Below are 22,739 nucleotides of genomic sequence, written 5' to 3'. Positions count from 1 at the left end.
ATACACTCTAGTATAGCTAGATTAATCGCAGTCTACTGGGTAATAAATGATGTACCCCTCAGCAGACAGGACGAGGGTAAGGTACGTGTTGTGTCGTCGTTGTTGTCCCGTGGCTCGTCATTTTAGTGTACCGTGGTAGTAGAGAGAGCAGCTCTTTCGTTCTAGAGGGCTCTTTCGTTCTATAGGCCTCTTTCGTTCTAGAGGGCTCCTTTGTTCTAGAGGCCTTCTATCAACTACTATCAAGGGTTTTCTCGTATGAAATGGTAGTAGTGAGGTGGTAGTGAGGTGATAGGAGGATAGTCGTGATATTGGTAGGATAGTAGTAGGACAGTAGTTGGCCACTCAGACAAGAGACTCCCTTGATGGACTCTTGGTAGACTCCTAGTAGACCCTTTAAGAGGCGGGAGTGACAGAGGAAACAGCAGAGTGAAGGTAGGAGGGGATTAAGTCACCAGGAGTCAAATTGAGTAAAGAGGGTTAGTAAAGGGAGTTAGTCTGATGGGAGTATTGTGGTAGTATAGACATCATACATCATACATCATAGAGGTGTGAAGTACCATACTATGGTTGTCTACTGCTCTACCACTCTACCACTCTACCATTCTACCACTCTACCATTCTACCACTCTACCACTCTACCATTCTACTACTCTACTCTACTACTCTACTTACTCCAGAGTACTCTGCTTACTCTGCTTACTCTGCTTACTCTACTCTACGACTCTACTTCTACTACTTCTACTTCTACTACTCTGCTCTTACTCTTCATCTACGCTTAGCAAGTTAGCACATAGTACTCTACTCTACTCTACTATATGATGTATATACATCATCGATAGCTTTAACCTGGGCAATGCTCCACAGATCGGAAAGTATCGTGTCAGCTTCCCTTGTATGGTCGATTGTACCGCTGATACCACCTCTTGTATCATCTCTTGTGTGTTGTACCCCACTCGTTGTTGCACCCTGCATATTCGACAGCATAGCATACATAGCATAGCATAGCATAGCATAGCAGACAAGCACGGCACGGTACATCTCTGCGGAACATCTATGCGGGACATGTATGCAATAGTACACAGGTTGTGTCTAATGTATCCAAGCTCTGACTGTGTATAAGCTGTATGCTGTAGTTATACTACACTTATACTACAGTTATACCACAGCTATACTACAATCATACTATAGAAGCTACTTATATGCGTTTATATGCGTGAACAAGCTTGTTCGGCTGTATGTATGTATGTATGTATGAAGCACGTACAGACATGGGAGGTCACATACACCCACAAACACCCACACAAACTCCCACACAGACACCCGCACCCACACCCACACAAACCCCCCCAGCCAGCACAGACCATATTCCCGCTGCCTGCCCTTCCCACCCTTCCCACCTAGCAAAAGACCATCTAGTGGTCTGTGTCCCGTGTCTCTGTGGCCCGTCTAATCCACACACGGCCGTTTCCATTATGCTTCTGGAAGCAACGCCCAACCACACACCCACACAAACCCACTAATCCCCAAAATCAACCCCCCCCTCCCCGCTCACCCATACAATCCAACAACCCCCCTCCTCTCAAATCAAACCACACACAATCCTCTCCCCTCCTCTTCTTCCCTCATACCACTATCTCTACTACCACCCCGTGAACATCATTCTCTCTTCCATTCAACCAACTAAACACCAACTAAACTACTGCTACTACTACGCCACCACCACACACACAACAATCCCACCCACCACCAACCATCCCTTCAAACTCTACACACAAAAAGCAACAAAATATCTTCCGAAACACACAACAACAACTCTAATAAAACAACAATCTTTGTTCCTACCTGTCGACTGTCGATTGCCGAACTCTGAACTGTGACACCCGAGACAAACCCTCTCACAGATGTACGTTCGTTCCGTTCGTTCATGCTTGCTTTGTTACCTACCTACTTAGCTAGCTTCCCGTCCCACACGTCATTTGTTTGCCATAGCTAACCCTCTCCCCCCTTCAGAATCAGACAACAACCCTCTCACTACAAAAACCCCAATCGACAAACAGTAGTCGACTCTACTCACCACCACTGTGACACTTCTTCACAAACACACCCACAACGCCCTTCTGAGACCTCGCAATTACGCTTAAGTCGCAAGATCGGCACAACCAGCTCACTCACCCCTCACCTCCCTCTTCCCCCATCAACCCTTCCAAAAAAAAACAAAAAAAAACAAGAGAGCAATCCTCAAGGCGCCACCTGAGGATCTGTGCTTTTCCGAGACATTTCATACGAACCGGGCCCCATTGAATCACCACCCACCGGGCCTTATTTAAAGGGAAATCACCTCGCTCTTTAACCACCACAACCACCACTACTACTCCACAACACACACACACACTCTCTCCCCAAGACCTAGCGACAAAATGCCAGGCCACACCTTCCCCGGCCGCCACGGCTCGAACCCCTTCAGCGACGCCCCCTCTGCCCCCCAGAGCGGCACCGAGACCCTCCCCACACGCCCCATCAACCAAGTAGTCGAAGAAGAAGAAGAAGGAGACGCCGTCGCCAGCCCCACCACCGGCACCTTCCCCTCCACCACCAAGACGACCGGCACCACCACCGACCCCTTCGGCACGGATGGCACGTCCGACAGCAGCGGCCCGCCTTCCTCCTTCAAACCCTCATCCGACGGCTTCCCCTCCAACTACGGGATGGGGAGACGCACGTCGGTGTCGGCGGAGTCGATGAACCCGACGGACTCGGCGAGCGATAAGTGGACGCCGCCGTTTTATAAGAAGACGGATGAGCAGCTGGCGAGGCTGAGGGCGGCGATTGGGGCGCATACGCTGTTTAGGGCGTTGGATGATGAGCAGAGTCGCATGATTATTGGGGCGTTGGTGGAGAAGCCGATTCCAGCTAAGAATATTAAGGTGAGTCTAGACGTCCACACTTCTCCCGCTTTGCCCCTTCTCCCACTTCCCCCCCTCCCCCTCACCCTTCCGTCCCCATTTGCCCCAGCAACCCTTAGTACCATACGATCTGCCAAAATTCTTACTGACAACCCCCCCCCAGGTAATCTCCCAAGGCGACCAAGGCGACTACTTCTACATCGTCGAATCCGGCTCCTTCGACATCTACATCCACCCCAGCGGGTCCCTCCAACCCGGCCCCTCCGGCCTCGGCACCAAAGTCGCAACCATAACCGTCGGCGGCACCTTCGGCGAGCTGGCCTTGATGTACGGCGCCCCGCGCAACGCGACCGTCATCTCCGCCACTAACGACTGCGTTCTCTGGGCGCTTGATCGGGTCACGTTCAGGAGGATTCTGATGGATTATACGTTTACGAGACGGAGGATGTATGAGAAGTTCCTCGCTGAAGTGCCGTTGTTGTCGTCTTTGAATGATTATGAGAGGTCTAAAATCGCGGATGCGCTGGAGAGTTGTAAGTATGCGGCTGGGTCTACGATTATCAAAGAGGGGGATGCGGGGGAGGCGTTCTACCTTTTGGAGGATGGAGAGGCGAGCGCGTATAAGAAGGATCTGGATGAACCAGTCAAGAATTACCGCAAGGGCGACTACTTTGGCGAACTTGCACTCCTCAATAAGGCCCCGAGAGCGGCGAGTGTGGTGTGTGATACGGATGTCAAGGTCGCGACGTTGGGGAAGGATGGGTTTCAGCGGCTCCTGGGGCCCGTGGAGGGGATTATGAGGAGGGAGCGGTATGTGGGTGTTGAGTCTGTGGATCCGTTGACTAGGGAGTAGGGGGGGTGGTGAGGTGAGGTAGTGTGTTTTTGTTTTGTGTTTTTTTGTTTTCATGTGTTGAGGCAACGTGGTGAGGGGGGGGGTGTGTTGGGGTGCTTTACATGGCGTTAGGGGGGTGTGAGGTGAAGAAGACGGCGCTGTAGATTCGGTGCTGTGCAGAGAGTGTGTCACGGGGGATGATGGGAGGCGGATACTTCTACTCTTGATGGGTGAGTGTGCTATCATCTCTCGCGGGAGAAAACCCGGGGGGGGGGGCAAAGGATGAGGTGGGGTGAGATGAGATGAAGATGAAAGGAGAGAGGGGGTCATAGAGGAGCGAGATTTCGAGAGAAAGTTTAATTGATTATGTTACATTTATGTAGTTCGGTTCATGTATTTGTGAGCGTGTTTGTGGGGGAGGTGGGTGTCATGTGTATGTCATGTGCTTTTTGTATCCGCACACCCCGTATTTCCTACATCGACACACACACACACTGGTCGAGTAATACACAACGACCCCCTTCCCCATTCTGGCTCTTGCTCTAGCTCCGTTAGCACAGCCCCTCCAGCCCATCAATATAGCTGATATAGTATACAGAGTCCCCTTCCCACTCCCACCCTCACTTGGATATAGACCCCCAATCCCTCCGTTCCCATGCATCCCCTCCCCCCCCCATCCCAAGAAAACGCCCAAAACTCCACCCAACAACCAACCCCCTATCGGAATTAACACCCCTCATCCCCCTACCTTTCTTCACCAAACCCCCTAAGATCACGCCCCCAGAACCTCAAGACGTTCCCTCCTCAACCCCTCAGCAGCAACACCCGTCTCCACTACCCTCCCCACACCCCCCCTCCACGTCTTTTCAAGAACTTCCATCTCCGCCCCAACGGCTTCTTGTCTATTCCTCCTCTCTGAGACAACCCTCTCAATCTCCTCTTTCGTCTCTGCTAGTTCTCTCTCCACACCCTCTAACACCTCCGCCGTCTGCGCGTTCCCAGCAAGCCAGTCCTCCTTCCCCTTTGCTCCATTTTCCAGGTTCTCCAACCCCCTCACTCTGAGTCTCAAGTAGGTACTCGTAACACCGGCTTTCCTAACAGCATCCTCGATCTCCTCTACTGAACTCCCAGCCCCCGGCGCATCCAAAGCTTCGTACCGGGACATATCGATAGCGGACATCTTCTTCGGCGCGCTGGAGGAGGGGTCGAAACCTTCGAGCGCGGGACAGGGCGGGAGGCGTGGGTGGGATTCTGGTAACGGGACCGGGAGGGAGGAGGAGATTAATTCGCGGGCGCTGGTGAGGGCGCTGGGGGAGGGGGGGGTGTCTATATCTGTTGTGGGGGGTTAGCTGGGTTATAGACAGTGGTGTTTAGGGGGGAAAGGGGGAGTGGGGGTGTGGTAGGAGGGTGAGAGGGGGAAAGACGAACAAGGTAAAGATTCAAAGGTTGTGTTTGTTGTTAAAGACATTTTGGCGGTTTTTGTGTGTGTGGTGTGGTGGTGAGGTGTAATGTGAGGTTTCGTTGATCCCGTGAGTTTAGGGTGTCGTGAGTGCTCGTGGGGGTTTATGCGCGCGGAGAGATGTGGTGGTGAGGCGCGTGTATGTATGTATGTATGCTGGGTTATATAAATTTGGGTAGATGGATGATGGAGATGGGTATCGATATGTATGGATGCCTTATATATAAGGTTTTCAACGTACCATTTTTGCGGTGTAAGGTTTTGTGGATTTGAACGATTAGATTACAGATACAGCAGCTCACAGATCACAAATCAGAATTGCAAGGTGAATAGATGAAGGTAAGCTTGTAGTTTTCATTTTCATTTCTACTCGCCCCATCAAGCAAAAAGCAAGAAGGGTTGTTATTCCTACCCCCCTCGGACACAAACTATTGACGCCAGAGTGCAATCCCCCACGCCAATCCCAGCCCGTAATCCCACCACCTCCACCAGACTCAAGATAAACGTCACCATCAGAAAAGACGATGCGCTTAGACCTTGAAACCTCTCGACGCACGACGTCCACGAGCCTTCTCGAACTTGCGGCCCTTGGACTCGACCTTGGGTTTCTGCGGGGGTGCGTTAGTGAATATTTCAATTCCACCGCCCTCTGATAATAGAGGTGTAGAAAACGGAGAAAAAAACATACCTTGTGCTTGTGAGGACCCATGCCGAAGTGCTTAACAGCCTCACGGGCGTTCTTGGGTCCACGGAGGAGGAGGGTGTTGCTTCCGGTAGGAGCACGGAGAGCAAGCTGATCCAGGGTGAGGATCTCACCACCAGCGGCCAGGATGCGGGCGCGGGCAGTGGCGGTGAAGCGGAGGGCCGCAACGCTGAGCTTGGGGACGGTCAGGAGACGGTTGTCGTCGGTGACGGTGCCGATGATGACGACGGTCTTGTTGTTGGACTTCTCGGAGACGTTGGCGACGATCCTGGAGAGGGAGACGGGGGGGCGGTTGATGCGCGACATGAAGAGGCGGCGGAGGACGACCTTGTTGAAGGAGGACTCGGTGCGGCCTGGGGGGTTGGTGGCGTTAGCTGGCTGTTTTTTTCCCTTTTCTTCTGGGAGATGGCGCATGAATGTGAGGGGTGAACTTACGGGCCAAGAAGCGGTACAGCTTGACGAGCAGCTTCAAGTAGACGTTGTCAGACTTGGGCGCCTTGCGGTGCGTGCTGCGGACATGGTGTGCGTCGAGATCGATACCTATTAGAAAAAACCACCCATCAGCCTATGTTCAATATGCTCTTTGTAAGATCCGGTCTTTCGACTGCGGAAAAGTACTTCGCAAAGATCAGGTCGTCGAGCGTCGCATCCCCAATTAACACCTTGCGGCGAACTGGAAAGCTTTCGCTGAACAACTTCATGATCCCCACTTGCATACGAAGGCGAAGATTGGTAACATACCCATCTTTGCGGTTTGTCGAAACTGGTCGTTGTCGTCGGGTTGGTGATGCTGTCGAATAGTTCGGTGGGAGAAATTGAGAATGTGCGCGCGGAAAACCTAACCGAAAAGGCTTGGGTGCCTTAGGCATGAAGAACACAAAGAAAATGCTCTAGCGTCAACTAGCTTCTAGCCCCTGCCGGCATTGTCAAACTCACCTCACGTGCCTCTCTCCTCTACTCACCTGGTGATTCTTGGATCCCGACACAAAGCGGTACGTATAATCTCTTTCTATTACTGTATATAGTTATATATCAAATATGGCTTTGTACAAGTGATCTATAAAATCCCGTCGTCTATTTGCATACCGCTTCCTAATGTGACGAATGACCACCACCAGCAGTTTCACGCACCCCCACCCCCACCCCTAATCATTCAGATATTTGAAACATCATCGTTCATACCTACCAAGAAGTCTCTTGTCATCTCGAAGCTGAGCCAGCTACTCGCCATACTGGGCGCAACCTTGAGCAGGTTCGGGACGATGCCCTTGTATAATCCCTTGACGCCCTCCTGTGCGATAATTACCTTCACGGCGTCGAATACCCCCTTGTACTGATAACCCATCCCCGACATGGTGTTGATCTGGAAGCGTCGCCGTAGGACATCGCTGGTAAAGATTAGGATTTCCGCAAGATGGAGTTGGCGCGTGACTTACAATGGGTATGTGCACGTCTGTGCAACGGCTCCCGAGATTGCGCCTGCGGCAAGTTTACGTAGGGCGCTGGGGTTTTTATCACCCTCTGGTGTAAAGTGTTTCCGTACAAGTTCATAAGTCATAAAATTCAAGCCGACCTGCAACTAGTTAGTAACGGGGCTTGAGAGTTGTAAGGTTTGAACTTACGTAGGGTGCAACACCAGCAACGGTGGGTACGATGCCTCGGTATAGAGCAAGAATGCCGCCTTCGGTCTTATACATCATGACCATGGTGCTCCACATCCCGGGTAACTTGGATTTGTGAAGATTGCTAAGCGCGGCGAATGAGGCTGACTGAATCGAAAGGCGGGTGCGGACAATATCAAGTGGGTAAGTAAAGAAAACAGAAGTAATTCCAGCGGCTCCTCCGCATATTAATCGCCTGAACGACGAGAGGTCGGCACCAGGTGTTGGCTCGAAGAACTATTACAAACGGTTAGTTGTGAACATGTGAGAGAGCAAACATGCTGCCTACCTTCTTGTAGAAGTTGTAGCTACCAAACTGCACGGCAGAATATGGTACTATACGGACACAGTTTGTGCCGTTACCCCTCATGAACCCCTTCCATCCTTCCTCACGCCAAATCCTAGCCAATGACTTCGTGACGGACTGAGTGTATTCTTGACGACCAGCACCCTGGATTTGGTATAAGATCTTGAGCCTCTCTAGAGGCGAGACGACAGTTCGAGAGACGGCGCCGGCAACACCTCCAGCGCAGAACGCAGCGGTCACCGGTTGTGAAAAGAAATCTTGCATCTGTAGGAGCCTGACGCTCGGTTTGGGCTTTAACGCCTTCTCTGCTGGCTGTTGCTGTTGACGTTAGCAGGGATTCATTCCATGGCAAGACTGAGAGCATGAGGGAGCATACGTCTGACATCTCGTGGCGATTGGTTAGGCAATCACTCCACGGGTCGTAGTTCGAGCAGCACCGCTGGGTTTCCAAAACATTAATCCCAGGTTGCAGGGTAGCCAGTGGTTTCGGCGCGGATCTGAAAGCGTCGGGCCCTCGTGAATTCTCCGATGCGCGTCGCGAATGGGACGGGTTGGTGCGTTATTAAATTTCGTGGTTGCTGCACAGGGGGATCAATGAGCGGTAATCCTGGGGTGAAGGGTGGTTTTTGAAGGGTCTAGATGCTGGGCCATCCAGGGTGGCAGGGCGGAAGTAAACGTTATTTTGCAAGGCTGATGAGCCTGTGATGTTCTAGGTCGAGTTTCGTGACTGGTTTACAGTATGGTATAGTCGAGGTCAGTCGCATCGCAGAAGCTTAGAGTGGAGAGGGTGTGATTTGGAGTGAGTGGAGATGCTCTGGACCGCAACAAGTAATACCATCTCTCCACGGCTGGAAGAGGCTGAGAGAAGTCAACAATGCCGACCGGATTATCTTCGTAACAAGGTGCATCCGAGCCGTCCTGTTACCGACGACGGAAAGTCACGTGGCTGTCTGCCAACTATCCCGCTGTGATGCCTGAGGCGACAAATCTCAGCTGCAAACGGATAGTGCATGGGGCGGCAGCGCCTCGTTATCCATGGCTCGTGTTATCGTCCGTCAACATACCGAATCCCTCTTTCCAGCGCTTCATTCCCCATAATCGTCATAAGCTCCTACGAGCGCATATCGCAACCCAACCTCAACAAACGACACAACTTCGAGTGCCAAAATTTAAATTGGAAGGTTCTATTTGGGTGCTCACTGGGAGCTTGCATTGGCTTTTGGCCCGCTCTAACCCTTCCAAACAAGATACTCACTCAGCCAGCAACGGCCACCTCGGATCACTCAACCATCGAGATCCATCAACATGTCTCGTGGCGGCGGAACAACCCTCTACGTGACAGGCTTCGGCCACGGAACCAGGGCTAGAGACCTTGCGTACGAGTTCGAACGGTACGTCTACAACAAAAATCGAACACTCGATGATCAGCCTCGAGTCCGATAATCCCCTGCCTCGTCCTCACACCCTCCCTCGAGACTTCGCTGTCAGCTTCCTCACGTCCTGCCTCCGCTCAACCCTATATCCCCATTCCTCCGATCGAGCAGTCGCATCACGGCACAGGAATGGTCCCCATACTCGCCTTCCACACGGGAAGGCGTCCCATACCGCAACAGCTTTGGCCTTTACAAGCTCCTACTCATTTATTGGACTCATCAACATCTGTCCCTTGCGAAATTCCAGTACTGACAAGGCATATTACAGCTATGGGCGTCTCGTCCGGTGTGACATTCCAGCTCCTCGAACTGCAGCAAGCCGCCTGTGAGTCTCTAGTCGCTCTTTTTGTACGCACTTCTAATATGGTTGACACTAAAGCAGGTTTGCCTTTGTCGAGTATGAGAGTCGCCGTGATGCCGATGACGCTTATCATGAGCTGCACAACAAGCGCATTGGACGGGATGATTTACTGAAGATTGAGGCAAGCATACCGACCCAAGCCGGAGGACCTCGTTACTAACGTTCATGCTAGTGGGCTCGTACTCCACCTTCTGCTTCCTGGCGCTTTGATACTGGCAGGGACCGTGAGCGTGCTCCGGGTGGACGTCGCTCCCCTCGCCGCCGCTCCCCGTCTCCTCGCCGTAGCCGCGACTACTCTCCTCACAAGGATGATAGGCGTGATTATGACCGACGCGGAGATAGATCCCGCAGCCCTGATGATAGGTTCGTATTCGTGACTAATGGCCAATAAGAGCTACTAACAATCGTGTCTAGGGATAGAGAGATGAAGGATGAACGTGATGACGTTCGTGAGAATGGCGCTAACGGTGACGACAGAAAAGGTAATTTCCATTATTAAAGCGCATCGTCTCATGGCTAACTTCTCAGCGGCCACAGAGTCTCCTCCCCCAGTCCACGATGAACTGGACACTGCAGAGTAATTACAGGTGGTTTTGTAAACAGTCTGTATTTGGTGCCAGAGAACGTTTCTGTTCAATCAGTGGTGGCGCTTTTCTCAAAATGGTCCCAAGGAGGCTTTATTAAAGGCCAAAACTGTTCTATAGCATATGGTTTAACTCAATTCGTAGTACAGTGCAATTTATGATAATAATCCCAACTATTGCTTGCCAAGACCAGGTGTCTATGAACCTTGCTGGTGATCACGGCTCGTATTGGCCAATAGGACATAGAACGTAATGAGATATCACAAAAGCGATCATAACTACTTTATGGGAATCTTATTATGAATACGGTAGAGGATAGAAAGAGTGCTAGGACTGTTATTACGATGTTATTTTCGAAAACAGCAAATATTGGAGCAAGCACAATTTGAAAATATTCTTTTTAATGAAACTGTTTATTGCAAGTAGGCCCGAGAGCATAAAATATTTGACTGTAATGTGCTCGTTGGCAAGAATCTACATTTTGTCGTGCGTTGCCATCAAGGAACCTGGAGGACATTAGTATATTGTATAACAGAGAAGAAGGCGTTTTTCCTACCAATGAATGTAACAACCAATCTGCTGCGGATCTGGCAAATATCCTCGGGAACCAACCAGATGGTAGCCCCAAGCTTTCTCGCAATACTGATGCTCAACTTGGCGTTCAGGTACGCTTCATCCTCGGTGCGGCCAGATGTAACCAAATCGTAGTCGACGTAGCTGCTCTTCATCCCATTCAGAACATCAAGCAAGAAAGTTCCAGTACCAATGGAAGAATCCTTGAACGAACGAATGGCGGAGCTTTTCCCACCCTTGCGAGACATTTCGTTGGCCCACTTGACCATCTCTGCGTCAGTGATCTCACGCTTGCCCATGCGCTGTGCAAGGTCAGACAGAGTCTCGGAAATATCCTTCCGCATCAGTTGCCAGACAAGTCCGAGTGTAAGGGTTTTTTGTCCATCTGTGATATCTGCACCCTGGATCCCGACCAGCGAAAATCTGTTCTGTTTACCCAACTCAATTGCGTAGTTTGTGTTCTCCACAGCCTTGAAACGCGAGATCTCGGCCCCAGATGCTGGAGCTTTGTTCACGTGCTTCCAGTTCACGGAACCCTTGATAACCTTGTCATACGCCTGTAGGAGAACAGTGCCGTCTCGTAGATCATCGAAGAGGGAGTTGACAGATGGGTTGACATCCAGACTGTTGAGCCAGAGAGTGAAAACTCTCGCCTCGCGCTCTCCCTCAGCATCGAAATCATCCACCTGGAGCTTCTCCTCCTCGGTAATGGGGTCCAATGCTGGGTGGGTGTTGAAGAGGTTAGCGACGAACGCGAGATTGAGCTTCGGGTTTCCAGCAACAAGAGATGTCGGGCTAAGGAACTTGCGGCAGTCCAATCTGTCAGCATTTTGAAGCACTTCTTCTGCGCGCTGCAGCAGGTCCTGTGTTTGGAGCGGCGAGCGGCTGCATGTCTCTGGAGCGATCTGGTTGAGGAGGACAGTGTAGTTCTCGCCATCCTTGATGTCGGTCGAAAAGTTGGTTACCCTGATCAACGTTAGACCTGATTAACTGTATGGAGATGGGAAGCTTACCTTCTTGGCCAGTTGGCTGCCTTCAGGTGGTAATTGAACCACCTCAAGAGAATCTGCTCGGGGGCCAGGCGCAGGAACTGTTCAAGGGTCTCATCTTCCTCAAGTAGTCTGTACAATTCTGGGTGTAGCTTGATATCGATTTTGCCAAGCAGACCTCTCCGAATAACCTGCCAGATCAACCCCAGGATCAGATGCTCGCGGACCTCAATGATATCGCCGCTACCAATGTTGACAACCGAACAACCAATGCCCTTTGCCGACTCGATAACAATGTTGTTGTTCTCCGTCATGTGGAACGCATTCAGTGTCTTGATCTTCTTCCCTGATCTGTTGAGTACCCGCTCATCGATAGTATCGGGGACGCTGTCGTTGATCAACTTGGCAAGCACCAATCCATCCTTGCATTTATCGAACATCTCGAAAGTGTCCGTAGGGAAGGGAAGCAGATGTCCCACGTCTGGGTCGCCAGCAAGGACAGCATTGATATGCCTGGTGAACTCGGTTCGCTCATCCTCATTGATGGTGTGTGTAACGTTTGCAGACGAACCCTGGACCTGGATACGTCCGCTGGCGCTTGGCTTCGAAGCATGTCCCATAGTAGGCTTCTGCGACGTGGGCGCTGCTGGGCGCGTTGGTCCCGTCGACATTCGCTTTTGCGCCGGAGACGATTCGCGCAATTTGGAAACCAGCTTCACTCGGGTTAGCAGCTAAATGGGCCATGATAGTATGTATGAACACTTACGCCGACATAATCTTCCAGCTCAACTCTCCGCGACGAGTCAAGCTCGACCTCCTTCAGGGCCTGCCTCACGACATCGTACGGTTGTCTCTCGCTCTGTTGGGTGGCTTTGATCGCCGTTCCCTCGTCAATGTAACCTTTGTCGTCCACATCTAACTTGCGGAAAGCATCTTGGAGCCCAAAGATCTCATCTTGCTGGAACTCCGGAAACTTCCTGGAATGAATTTCGTCAGTCAGGCGCAAACAAAGGACAGCAAAGCGGGGCAATCGGTGTGGACATACCGCTGGAGCTTGATGACATTCATGGCGAGTAATCCGAGGATGCTTCTCGCACCGGTCGTTGGATCTAGATTAGTAGTCGGGCGCCGGGATGGAAGTTATGCCAATAGTTGCGAATTGGACTCTGTGGTAAGCGTCGTCGGTGCTCCGGGCGGCGTGGAACCTTCGATTCGCGTATGGAGGGGTACTCTTGGTTGGGCTCTGCGGGATATATGGCTGCCTTTCAGCTTCGAGTATCGTGACGTCCTTCAAGAGACAACACTCGAACTCGTTAACGCTTTAAGGGAGCGTATGTAAATAATTGTTTTGTGAATTGATTACTGCCTAGCGATTTCTTCGCTGCCTAGGAAACTACTCGCTGGTGGGAACAAGAGAGGGGCTGAGGGGTTACAGGCGTCACTGAAACCCAGCCACATAACCAAGCCACAACCACCATGCCAAATAAACGATTACGTCGGCGCTAGTGCGTCACCTTGACCTTGAGGGCTATGGGCGTTCTAACCGGGCTTCTGTCAGGAACTCCTATATCACAAACATTCAAAATCAATGGCAATCACAGTGGAACAAGCATTTCAGTTTTCAGCCCCCATAGCTCAGTTGGTAGAGCGCGGCACTAGTATCATCACTGATCTATCATATGCCGAGGTCTGCAGTTCAACTCTGTATGTGGGCAATTTTTTTGCTCTTATGGGGGACTTGGCGTGGACAAGCATTTTAGTTAATTTTAATTTTATTATACAGTAATCTATAAATGACACCCGTATTTCCCATGATCGGAGCCAACTCCAGACGGCGGACCAGACGCCTCATTTGACCCATATGCACAAGTCGATAGGAGTTTATCGACAGCTGGTGCTCCATACTGCAGCTTTAACCAACTAAACCCTCCCCACTAAAACTATTCATCCCAACTATAGCTCCCTGAAATCACTAGGACGGCTTCTCTTTTGTCGTCCTTGGTGTCGGTGAGGGTTGACGGGATTCCTGAAATATGCGTTGTCCTCCTCATTTGGCAAGTTCCCTGCAAAAACCGTCTTCTGTTGATTTGGGAATTCGCCTGGTTGAACTGGTGGCATATTCTGCCTTGAATTATTGTAACCCCCTCCTCCATTCCCCATACCACCCCCATATCCACCACCATACGGCCCATTCATGTTAGGCATGTTCATGTTCATGCCGGGAAATCCGCCGTTCATCGGGAAGCCGTTCATGGCCATCATCGGGTTCATCATCGGGTTCATCATTCCGTACGCATTCATCATATTCATATTCATGTTGCCCATTCCCATACCCATCCCGTACGGATTCCCAAACTGTTGTGACATATCGAAGGGTGCGTTTGGAAATCCTTGCATGGGGTTCATGCCGTTCATCATGGCCTGTTGTTGCATTCCTGCCTGTCTCTGCGCTTCTTGCTGTTGCATCGCCTTGGGGCCCTTTGGTATCTTGGGGTTCTCAAGGAGATCCTCTGCAGGACGTTTCTTAGAGTCAGGTCCAGTAGGGATAACTGCCTGTGGCTTATCTCCTGGCTTTTCTGAATCCGAAGGCTTTGGAGATGAAACGACAGCAGGAGATCCGCGCTTTGGTGACGCTGATCCGGCCTTCTTGGTAGTTGGCTCGGCTGGGGTTTCTTCTGATGCGGATTCGGGATTGCTAGGACTCTTTGGGGCCTCTTTTAGTTTTTCCTTCTCCTCAACATAATCCTTGATAAGTTTAGACACCTCTTCGTCAGGTTTTAAGTTATCAATCAGAACCTCTTCTGTTTGACAACCAGGGCATTTGAAATCGCTCTCAATGAGTGCGTTAGTTATGCAATCATTGCAATACGTCTTCTCACAACAAGGCGTCTTCATTGGGTCTATGAACATGCGTTTGTCGATTGGGCACTCTAATCCTCTGTCTTGCAACTCCTTGTTACCTGATGCAGCTGCTTGTTGCGCTGCAGCAGACGACTTTGTCTTTGCCTGAAACTGCTCCCAAGAAGCCTTGTCCGGCTCTGCAACAACAAACTCGCCTTCGGCGTTAACCATGACACCGGACGGAGCCTTTGCATCATCCGCCATCCCGTCGCCTGAGAGAGCAACTGGCTTCTCGACTGTCCTTAACATCGACCTAGGAATTCCTGTGGTTCGCTTGACTCGTGGTTTGTTGTCAAAGTTCGGATCGTCATTCGTTGGGCATACTTGAATCCAGTGTCCCTTCTCTCCACATCGATAGCATACGTACCCCGTAGGCGGCTCGTGATCTGGGACGTTGGGGGGTGGTCCTCCCTTTTTGTTGCCACCAGTACGTGCGATAGGTGTTTGGCTGCAGAAGGTTAGTACTGGGCTGTTGTTTTTGGAGATAGGGGATAAAAACTCACTTCGCCATCTCATCCTGTTGTGCGGACCACTGCTCGTTCTGTGCTTGAAACATAGCAGCCATACGTTCCTCCTCAGACATTGCATCGTTCATTTTGGGAGCAAAGTTGGAGCTCACGGCCGCCTTTGAGGTGGATTTAGCCGTAGGCATCTCTTTTCTGGATGAATTCTTTGCATTAACTGGCATCTTCCCCGACATGTAGCGAGCCGCCTTGCCCGCTCCAGCCTTTATGGGTGGTAAGCGGCGGGCGATGATCGAGGTAGACCTCGGAATTATTGTGGTGTCATCAGTATACTCTATTGTACTGTTAGTAAAGAAACCTTCTACGTCGGTTAGGCACATACCTTCGTTTCCATCTTCGTTATATATTTTGAGATCAAATTCCGTTCCATCTCCCAGTCCACCTTTAATAATAATATCACGTTTCAGCTCGAACACAGAGATTCCAGTGCCGTCAAATTCGACCCGGGTGGGTTCCTTTTGCGACTTGAACTTGAAGAAAACGGAAGAAGTCATTGTGGCAATATTTTCACCACGTCAATGTTGGTGAACTCCAGTCTTTGGGCGGTCAGCCAGGAGGTACTGGATAAGGGATGAAATATTTCGTGGACTGTTGGTATCGTTTTGTGTCGTACTTTGTTTTCGACTCCGTATATATGATGTGATGGTCTCCCTCTAACTGTCGCACGATTTGATGGCAAACGACACCCAGTTTTCAGTAGACGCAACAGGCTTGAGCCAGGTAATGCGACCGTACAAAGCCAAGGTTATTTTTTATCTTTTTTTTCGTACTGAGATATGGGGAATCAAGTTCTGATTTCAATAGCTCAAAAAATCTGGAAAGAGAGAAGAAAAACACGACGGAAGATGTACAAATGGCAGCGATGAAGCCGCAAAAATAAGAGTTGAATAACAAGTAACCGCCCGTAACAGCCTCAGCAGTCGACTAATCCCAACAACCTCAAGCTACATCCACAGTATCAACAGGTCACCTTGGACTGGCTGTCTACTTCGATGCCAAATGTATCCACAGCGAGCCTGATGATATCTCTTCTGCAATCACAAAGTATCCTAAGATGATGCCTGTGGGTTAATCGTTCAGTGTGCACCTGGAGGAAGGATCGAGGGTTGAATTCGCTGATGTACTTGGATGTGAATCGCGTGACTACAGACAGGCTGGATCGAGTTATCAGGAAACAGAGATCGCTCAAGTCGAAGATGATGATTCAGTTGTCGAAAAGTTCGGATGGGGAAGTTCGATGATGAAGGTTGGAGAGTGAGGTTGGCAAACGAACTGGGTGAAGTATGAACACGAGCAAGTGGCGGAGTTAGACTGCTTACTAATACACACTAGCGAAAGTAAAGTTAGACTCTTTCCATATGGCATTCTGCAACGTTTGTGGTCCGTGCACGTATGACACAGAGGCAGGCGGGGGGTTATCGCTGAAAAGTTATAAAGGATAGAGGGGTCGTTGTTCAGTCATTCAGCTGGGTTGACAACGCCGCCGCGCAATAAAGTTACCATGCCTACCGTGCATTTGTTAGACTATGTTGCGGGTAACATTCGCAGCTTAGTCAATGCCATAGAAAAAGTTGGCTACACAGTCGAATGGGTCAAGTCTCCCGAAGATGTTGAAAAGGCCGATGTAAGTCATTCTGGAGCTATTTGCGGGGTTCAAATGGTTCTGGTATTGATATCTATCATAGAGACTAATCCTCCCCGGTGTTGGCCATTTCGGCCATTGTCTAAACCAACTATCCTCCGCCGGATACCTCCCCGCGATACGGAAGCACGTCCAAGCTGGCAAGCCATTTATGGGCATATGCGTTGGGCTCCAAGTACTGTTCGAGGGCTCCTCGGAAGCCCCAGAAGTCGCTGGACTCGGTATAATTAAAGCCACCCTTGATAGGTTTGACGATACCACGAAGTCAGTTCCACACATCGGCTGGAACAGCGCCGCGTCCGACAAGGAATTCTTCGGCCTGCGATCCGACTCGAAATACTACTATGTCCACTCATACAAGGTGCCGTACGTTAAAGGTCAACTGGAGGCTCAAGGCTGGTCAGTTGCGACGGCTCGATATGGAGATGAGGAGTTCGTGGGTGCGGTGATGAAAGACAACGCCCTCATTACACAATTCCACCCAGAAAAGAGTGGTATGGCGGGGTTGAGAGTGCTCAAGGCCTTTTTGGACGGAGACGCAACCTCTTCTACTGGTGGCGTCTCTACCAGCGCCCCTGTGACTGAGGGTTTGACAAAGCGAGTTATTGCTTGCTTGGATGTCAGGGCCAACGACAGCGGCGATCTGGTCGTCACCAAAGGTGACCAGTATGATGTTCGCGAGAAGGGTAGTGGAGGAGATGTACGCAACTTGGGAAAGCCTGTTGAGATGGCCAAGAAATATTACGAGCAAGGTGCTGATGAGGTTACCTTCCTTAACATCACAAGCTTCAGGGATTGCCCAGTTGCGGATCTTCCTATGCTGGAGGTTCTTAGGCAGACATCTAAAACTGTCTTCGTTCCCCTGACGATTGGAGGAGGAATCAGAGACACAGTGGATACCGATGGCACCAAAGTATCCGCCTTGCAAATTGCAACCATGTACTTCAAGAGTGGTGCAGACAAGGTCTCTATAGGATCGGATGCTGTGACTGCAGCCGAGGAATACTACGCGGCAGGGAAAAAGCTTTCTGGAAAGACAGCGATTGAGCAAATCTCCAAGGCATACGGAAACCAGGCTGTGGTTGTCAGCGTGGACCCAAAGCGCATATACGTTTCCAGCCCAGAAGAGACGACCCACTCGGTCGTCAAAACATCGACACCGGGACCCAACGGAGAAGGATACTGTTGGTACGCTTGCACTATCAAGGGAGGACGGGAGACGAGAGACACGGATGTTATTCAGTTGACCCAGGCGGTTGAGGCCATGGGTACTGGCGAGATCCTGCTTAACTGCATTGACAAGGATGGCACTAACAGCGGGTTTGACCTTGAGCTTATTGACCATGTTAAGAGCGCCATAACTATTCCAGTTATCGCGTCAAGTGGCGCTGGAAACCCAGGCCACTTTACGGAGGTATTCTCAAAGACAAAGACTGATGCTGCACTGGGAGCTGGTATTTTCCACAGGGGAGAGTATACTGTGACACAGGTCAAGGATGAGTTGATTGATAAGGGATTTATGATCAGGCAATTTGAAGACCAGATATAGAAGTATCGAATTGAAAATCAATATTATCCATTTCTGTAACTCCTGCGCCATGACTTTCACCATAATGCACAAAGTAAACTAGCTAAGTGTTCTTGTCTGCCCCGCGCATCATGCAATCGCTTGCTTCTCAAGATGGACTAGACCATTCGGCGGCTGAATTTTCAGTTAGTTTGAAGTTAATAAATGGAGACTGGTGACTCACGGGTGAAAACTGTCGTAGCTGTACTCCAGCCTCCCTGAAGACGGCCGCTGTCTCGCCATCCATGCTATACCCCTGACTATAGACAACCTCGCTAATGCCAACCTGGGCTATTTTGATGCTGCACGTCAAGCAAGGACATGTATCACAGTACAATATAGCGCCCTCGCGGATCCTCTCCCTCCCTGCCTCCAACAACGCATTCTCCTCGGCGTGGATGCACAAACACGTCGACAAGCCGACACCGGATCCCTGTGCATCATTGCACCTAGGACATCCACCCTCACCACAGTTCTTGAGTCCTCGAGGTGTGCCGTTATAGCCAGTGCTAATGACGCGCTTCTCCCGCACCAAGACACATCCGACCCTGCGTTTCATGCAGTTACTCCTCTGGGCCGCGAGGGATGCAAGCTGCATAAAGTATTGGTCCCAGCTAGGCCTCAGGCGGTCTTCATTTGTCAAGTCTAGTTTCCCTAGAGTGGCATAAAGGTGTGCGAGGTCTGACGATGTGTTAAGAAGGCGGATTGTCGCCCGTGAAATGAGTGGCAGCAAGCCACCATTTGGGTTGAACAGGTGATCATCTGACCTCAAAACAAAGTCTTCGAGAGAGAGATCCTCATCCAATTGAGGAGATGAAGTAGGAGAGGTCAACCGCCTCTGAAAGCGCTTCCAGCGAACATTCACAGGTGCATCAACGCTGATGAGAATGAAAAATGGTCGGCGGACAAGAATATCAAGAACGGCCTCGCAGTAAACGTCGGTTGTCACCCAACGGCGCTGCCATTGCGTAGTCACAAAGTTAACCAGATCATCGATGGTACGAAAGGTGTGTTTGTCGTCCGTCAAAGGCTCGTTTGCTGAGTGTTGCAGGCGCAAACGCGTGAATCCATGGTGCTCAATCAGATATTGAGCAACGGTCCTCTTCCCCGAACAAATGCCACCACAGAGACCAACAAACATTCCGTCGCTTTGAAAACAAACACAAGAAATCGACTGTGGCAGAATAACAGCTTAGAACTTCAAAGGAATGTTTAAGGTAATCTGATATTATAACCTTTGCTTCAACGCACAGGAGGCTTGGAGCTTTGTTGTCGGACAAAAGAATATCCGTAAACGAGAGACAAGGCTGAGGCTTGGCGTGCTTGTGCCTGTGGAGGTGGGTACATTCGTGCATGTACCCTGCCTATTGGATGATCAGCAGGTACCTCCTAAGCACGGTTCCGGCCTCTCCGCCTGATTACTCGACGACTCCGGCGATAAGCTGCCTCCCCGCACTACGGTTATATCTTATCGACAGCTCTACCTGCAGCCTGTCTTCGACTCCAACATCTCATAATATTCTTTCAGAACCATCCTACTTTACTCCTTTTTCATACTTCTTTCAGATATCAAAGCCTTTAAGGCTGGGGCGACAAGTCTGATCAGCACCATGGCGCTTCAATACGCCCCGTTCCAGTCTGAGATCGAACTCCCCTTTTACTCAGCTCTCGCAAACCTCAAGATCGACCATGACCGTCTTGATGTGTCGGCTCGCCAGCTTCTGGGTCTGTACGGAGCACCTATTAATCTCACCTCTCGGACAAACTGCCAGATGCAGATACTGGGAAATGCGCTGAGCAGCTCATCGTAAGTTAAGAACTGCGGGACTTTGTGACGATATCATTAATTAACCGCTTTCCAAAGGGTTCCTGCCGGCTTGGTTCGCGCCGAAGGCATCATTAGGAATGTCAATACCATTGAGGAATTCAAGAACGCTGACAAGAATGCGATCATCAACACTGCGGGAAAGCAGGTATGCTACTATTTTGCGGCCCCCTGAACTTACAAGGCAGGACGTTAACACGATTAGATCTGGGATGCGATACAAGATGGAACCATTTACTCCCTCCCATCCCTACTCTCATCCTTCACTATACTGTCGTTTGCGGACCTAAAGAAATACCGGTTCACGACCTGGTCAGGATTCCCAGCTCTCCACTCAGACCCCGTCTGGACACAGTCTGCACCAATAGACCGACTTGACGGGCGCGAGACGACAGCCCTTGTCGACGAGGTCGGCACATGGAGATACAGCGTTGACCCAAGAGAGCACGGCTTCTTTTTGGCTAAGAAGGTGTACAACTCTGATAAACCGCAAGCAGACGAGGAGGGGGAAACCAAACCGGACGAGCGCACCTCCATCGATGACGATATAGGCTATAACTGGAAAATCGGCTCCCTCCATGCATTCGAGACGGGATTCTTTCGGGATGTGGATGCTAAAGATCAATTTATTGCGTTCGCAGATCCGTCCACATATCCACAGAACCCCGGGTGGATGTTACGAAACCTTTTGGTCTTGGTTAGGCAGCGTTACAAGCTAGACAACGTCCGCATCATGTGTTTCAGGGACGTCCAATCCAAGCGGCACGAAGCACGAAGCATCATCCTCAACCTCAGTTCGACATCTTCTGTCGGGAAAGACGAAACTACCCCGCCAGCGGTAGCTAAAATGCCCAAAGTAACAGGATGGGAGCGAAACAGCCACGGGAAGCTATCATCCAGGCTGACAGACCTATCCCAGTACATGGACCCGCGACTGCTTGCGGATCAGTCAGTCGACCTTAACCTAAAGCTCATGAAATGGCGCATCGCGCCGAACCTAAACCTCACAAAAATCAGCCAAACGAAGTGTCTCCTCATTGGAGCTGGCACACTCGGCAGCTACGTATCACGGAACTTGCTGGGCTGGGGTGTGCGTAAAATCACCTTCGTCGACAATGGAACCGTCTCATTCTCAAATCCCGTCCGCCAACCTCTATTCACCTACCAAGACTGCCTTGGAGGAGGAGGGAAGAAGGCAGAACTAGCCGCGAAGGCCCTGCAGGACATATACCCTGGAGTAGACAGCACTGGACATGTCATCTCGGTCCCCATGCTCGGACACCCCGTTACGGACGAGGCCAAGGCAAAGCGCGATTTCGAGACCTTGAAGAAACTTATCGACGAGCACGATGCCATATTTTTACTTATGGACACTCGCGAGAGCCGATGGCTGCCAACTCTGATGGGCAAGGCAACTGGAAAGATCGTAATGAATGCCGCTCTTGGCTTCGACACATACGTCGTCATGAGGCATGGGATGACGCCTCCCGACGGAGCCCAAGCAGCCCTTGGCTGCTATTTCTGCAATGATGTCGTGGCCCCAGCAGATTCAGTAAAGGACCAAACTCTCGACCAGCAATGCACAGTCACACGCCCCGGAATAGCAGCCATCGCATCAGCACAGCTCGTTGAGCTTCTAGCATCCATCCTACAACATCCCCTCGGCGGCCTTGCCCCCGCCCCTAAGCCTGTGCAGCCCTCCGGATCAGGCCCAGTTACATACGAGCGCGACCCCCCCGAACACCCTCTGGGCATCGTACCCCACCAGATCCGCGGCTTCCTCGCGAGCTGGCAGAACATGCTTATCAGCGGGCAATCCTACGACTGCTGCTCAGCATGCTCCGCCAAAGTCGTGGACGCGTATGAGAAGGACGGGTGGGACTTTGTTAAGAAGGCATTGGCGGAGCGGGACTACATTACCGAGTTGAGCGGGTTGGCGGAGGTGCAGAGGGCGGCGGAGGCGGCGGGTGGGGATATTGATTGGGATAGTGAGGGGGGAGGCGAGGAGGAGGGTGAGGGGGAACTTCTTTGATATTGTCAATACCCAAGGCTTACATGAAATAACGTCTTTGCGAGCAGTTTGGTTTGAGAATGGGAAAGTTAGATGGAACGTTTCGCGATTTTTACGTGTTTTGAAGTATTTTGTCTTTGCAAACTGGAGTAAGGTACAGAAGGAGGTGTATTCTGCATATGGGAGATGGGGTTGGCTATGTTTGTCACGTATAGTTCTGTTGTACTTGTTTTATTATCAACAGTAGCAATTGAATTTCAACACACGTATATATGAGAGGTCCTGAGAATCCTATAACGATTGCAGTGGTGCAAGATGCTGTATATGCGAGAATTCTAGCCAAAAAAAACAGTCCCATAAATGCCACAAATCCAATCAAACATTGTGGTCGTCCGCGGCCTATTTCCAACTCCCCGAAAGCGCAGTGGCGCAACGTGCATTGGTCAACAGACCAGAGGTATCTA

The 22,739-nt window shown here is 50.7% G+C and overlaps 10 protein-coding genes and 1 non-coding gene across 11 annotated transcripts; 5 read left to right on the top strand and 6 right to left on the bottom strand.

Moving 5' to 3' along the window:
- The first annotated feature begins 1,558 nt into the window (after nucleotides 1-1,558).
- On the top strand, nucleotides 1,559-3,825 carry VE01_04638 (uncharacterized protein). The gene is made up of 3 exons (XM_018274108.2): nucleotides 1,559-1,903; nucleotides 2,011-2,924; nucleotides 3,067-3,825. Exons 2-3 carry the CDS (start codon nucleotides 2,418-2,420, stop codon nucleotides 3,754-3,756), a joined length of 1,197 nt encoding a protein of 398 aa, XP_018131036.1. The 5' UTR covers nucleotides 1,559-1,903; nucleotides 2,011-2,417; the 3' UTR covers nucleotides 3,757-3,825.
- Nucleotides 3,826-4,507: 682 nt separating this feature from the next.
- Nucleotides 4,508-5,342, bottom strand: VE01_04637 (uncharacterized protein; the record flags this gene model as incomplete). The annotated part of the gene is made up of 2 exons (XM_018274107.2): nucleotides 5,164-5,342; nucleotides 4,508-5,067 (listed from the first exon to the last, which is right to left on the bottom strand). The coding sequence occupies exons 1-2, from the start codon at nucleotides 5,201-5,203 to the stop codon at nucleotides 4,508-4,510; spliced, it is 600 nt and encodes a 199-aa protein (XP_018131030.1). The 5' UTR covers nucleotides 5,204-5,342.
- Nucleotides 5,343-5,538: 196 nt separating this feature from the next.
- VE01_10774 (uncharacterized protein) lies at nucleotides 5,539-6,684 on the bottom strand. The gene is made up of 4 exons (XM_059464225.1): nucleotides 6,639-6,684; nucleotides 6,333-6,437; nucleotides 5,883-6,250; nucleotides 5,539-5,802 (listed from the first exon to the last, which is right to left on the bottom strand). Exons 1-4 carry the CDS (start codon nucleotides 6,640-6,642, stop codon nucleotides 5,725-5,727), a joined length of 555 nt encoding a protein of 184 aa, XP_059320208.1. The 5' UTR covers nucleotides 6,643-6,684; the 3' UTR covers nucleotides 5,539-5,724.
- Nucleotides 6,685-6,811: 127 nt separating this feature from the next.
- On the bottom strand, nucleotides 6,812-8,712 carry VE01_04636 (uncharacterized protein). The gene is made up of 5 exons (XM_059463637.1): nucleotides 8,242-8,712; nucleotides 7,848-8,177; nucleotides 7,520-7,795; nucleotides 7,334-7,470; nucleotides 6,812-7,285 (listed from the first exon to the last, which is right to left on the bottom strand). The coding sequence occupies exons 1-5, from the start codon at nucleotides 8,248-8,250 to the stop codon at nucleotides 7,051-7,053; spliced, it is 987 nt and encodes a 328-aa protein (XP_059319746.1). The 5' UTR covers nucleotides 8,251-8,712; the 3' UTR covers nucleotides 6,812-7,050.
- Nucleotides 8,713-8,936: 224 nt separating this feature from the next.
- On the top strand, nucleotides 8,937-10,417 carry VE01_04635 (uncharacterized protein). The gene is made up of 6 exons (XM_059463636.1): nucleotides 8,937-9,256; nucleotides 9,567-9,623; nucleotides 9,678-9,780; nucleotides 9,832-10,022; nucleotides 10,074-10,141; nucleotides 10,188-10,417. The coding sequence occupies exons 1-6, from the start codon at nucleotides 9,171-9,173 to the stop codon at nucleotides 10,238-10,240; spliced, it is 558 nt and encodes a 185-aa protein (XP_059319747.1). The 5' UTR covers nucleotides 8,937-9,170; the 3' UTR covers nucleotides 10,241-10,417.
- A 115-nt stretch (nucleotides 10,418-10,532) lies between these two features.
- Nucleotides 10,533-13,200, bottom strand: SAC6 (fimbrin). Its single transcript, XM_018274104.2, has 5 exons — nucleotides 12,851-13,200; nucleotides 12,572-12,782; nucleotides 11,830-12,518; nucleotides 10,800-11,782; nucleotides 10,533-10,749 (listed from the first exon to the last, which is right to left on the bottom strand). The coding sequence occupies exons 1-5, from the start codon at nucleotides 12,871-12,873 to the stop codon at nucleotides 10,718-10,720; spliced, it is 1,938 nt and encodes a 645-aa protein (XP_018131031.1). The 5' UTR covers nucleotides 12,874-13,200; the 3' UTR covers nucleotides 10,533-10,717.
- Nucleotides 13,201-13,429: 229 nt separating this feature from the next.
- VE01_04633 lies at nucleotides 13,430-13,521 on the top strand (the record flags this gene model as incomplete). The annotated part of the gene is made up of 1 exon: nucleotides 13,430-13,521. It is a non-coding gene; the product is annotated as a tRNA-Thr (tRNA).
- A 43-nt stretch (nucleotides 13,522-13,564) lies between these two features.
- VE01_04632 (uncharacterized protein) lies at nucleotides 13,565-16,481 on the bottom strand. Its single transcript, XM_018274103.2, has 3 exons — nucleotides 15,553-16,481; nucleotides 15,210-15,504; nucleotides 13,565-15,154 (listed from the first exon to the last, which is right to left on the bottom strand). The coding sequence occupies exons 1-3, from the start codon at nucleotides 15,722-15,724 to the stop codon at nucleotides 13,759-13,761; spliced, it is 1,863 nt and encodes a 620-aa protein (XP_018131033.1). The 5' UTR covers nucleotides 15,725-16,481; the 3' UTR covers nucleotides 13,565-13,758.
- Nucleotides 16,482-16,651: 170 nt separating this feature from the next.
- Nucleotides 16,652-18,424, top strand: HIS7 (Histidine biosynthesis bifunctional protein hisB). Its single transcript, XM_018274102.2, has 2 exons — nucleotides 16,652-16,854; nucleotides 16,916-18,424. The coding sequence occupies exons 1-2, from the start codon at nucleotides 16,732-16,734 to the stop codon at nucleotides 18,419-18,421; spliced, it is 1,629 nt and encodes a 542-aa protein (XP_018131035.1). The 5' UTR covers nucleotides 16,652-16,731; the 3' UTR covers nucleotides 18,422-18,424.
- DCD1 (Deoxycytidine monophosphate (dCMP) deaminase) lies at nucleotides 18,373-19,678 on the bottom strand. The gene is made up of 2 exons (XM_018274101.2): nucleotides 18,624-19,678; nucleotides 18,373-18,574 (listed from the first exon to the last, which is right to left on the bottom strand). The coding sequence occupies exons 1-2, from the start codon at nucleotides 19,578-19,580 to the stop codon at nucleotides 18,530-18,532; spliced, it is 1,002 nt and encodes a 333-aa protein (XP_018131034.1). The 5' UTR covers nucleotides 19,581-19,678; the 3' UTR covers nucleotides 18,373-18,529.
- On the top strand, nucleotides 19,572-22,554 carry ATG7 (Autophagy- protein 7 (Autophagy- E1-like activating enzyme atg7)). Its single transcript, XM_018274100.2, has 3 exons — nucleotides 19,572-20,246; nucleotides 20,304-20,412; nucleotides 20,470-22,554. The coding sequence occupies exons 1-3, from the start codon at nucleotides 20,050-20,052 to the stop codon at nucleotides 22,294-22,296; spliced, it is 2,133 nt and encodes a 710-aa protein (XP_018130955.1). The 5' UTR covers nucleotides 19,572-20,049; the 3' UTR covers nucleotides 22,297-22,554.
- Nucleotides 22,555-22,739: the final 185 nt, after the last annotated feature.

This window comes from Pseudogymnoascus verrucosus (assembly GCF_001662655.1).
Source record: "Pseudogymnoascus verrucosus strain UAMH 10579 unplaced genomic scaffold scaffold_18, whole genome shotgun sequence".
NCBI lineage: Eukaryota > Fungi > Ascomycota > Leotiomycetes > Thelebolales > Thelebolaceae > Pseudogymnoascus > Pseudogymnoascus verrucosus.
This window is presented reverse-complemented; position numbering and strand designations above follow the sequence as displayed.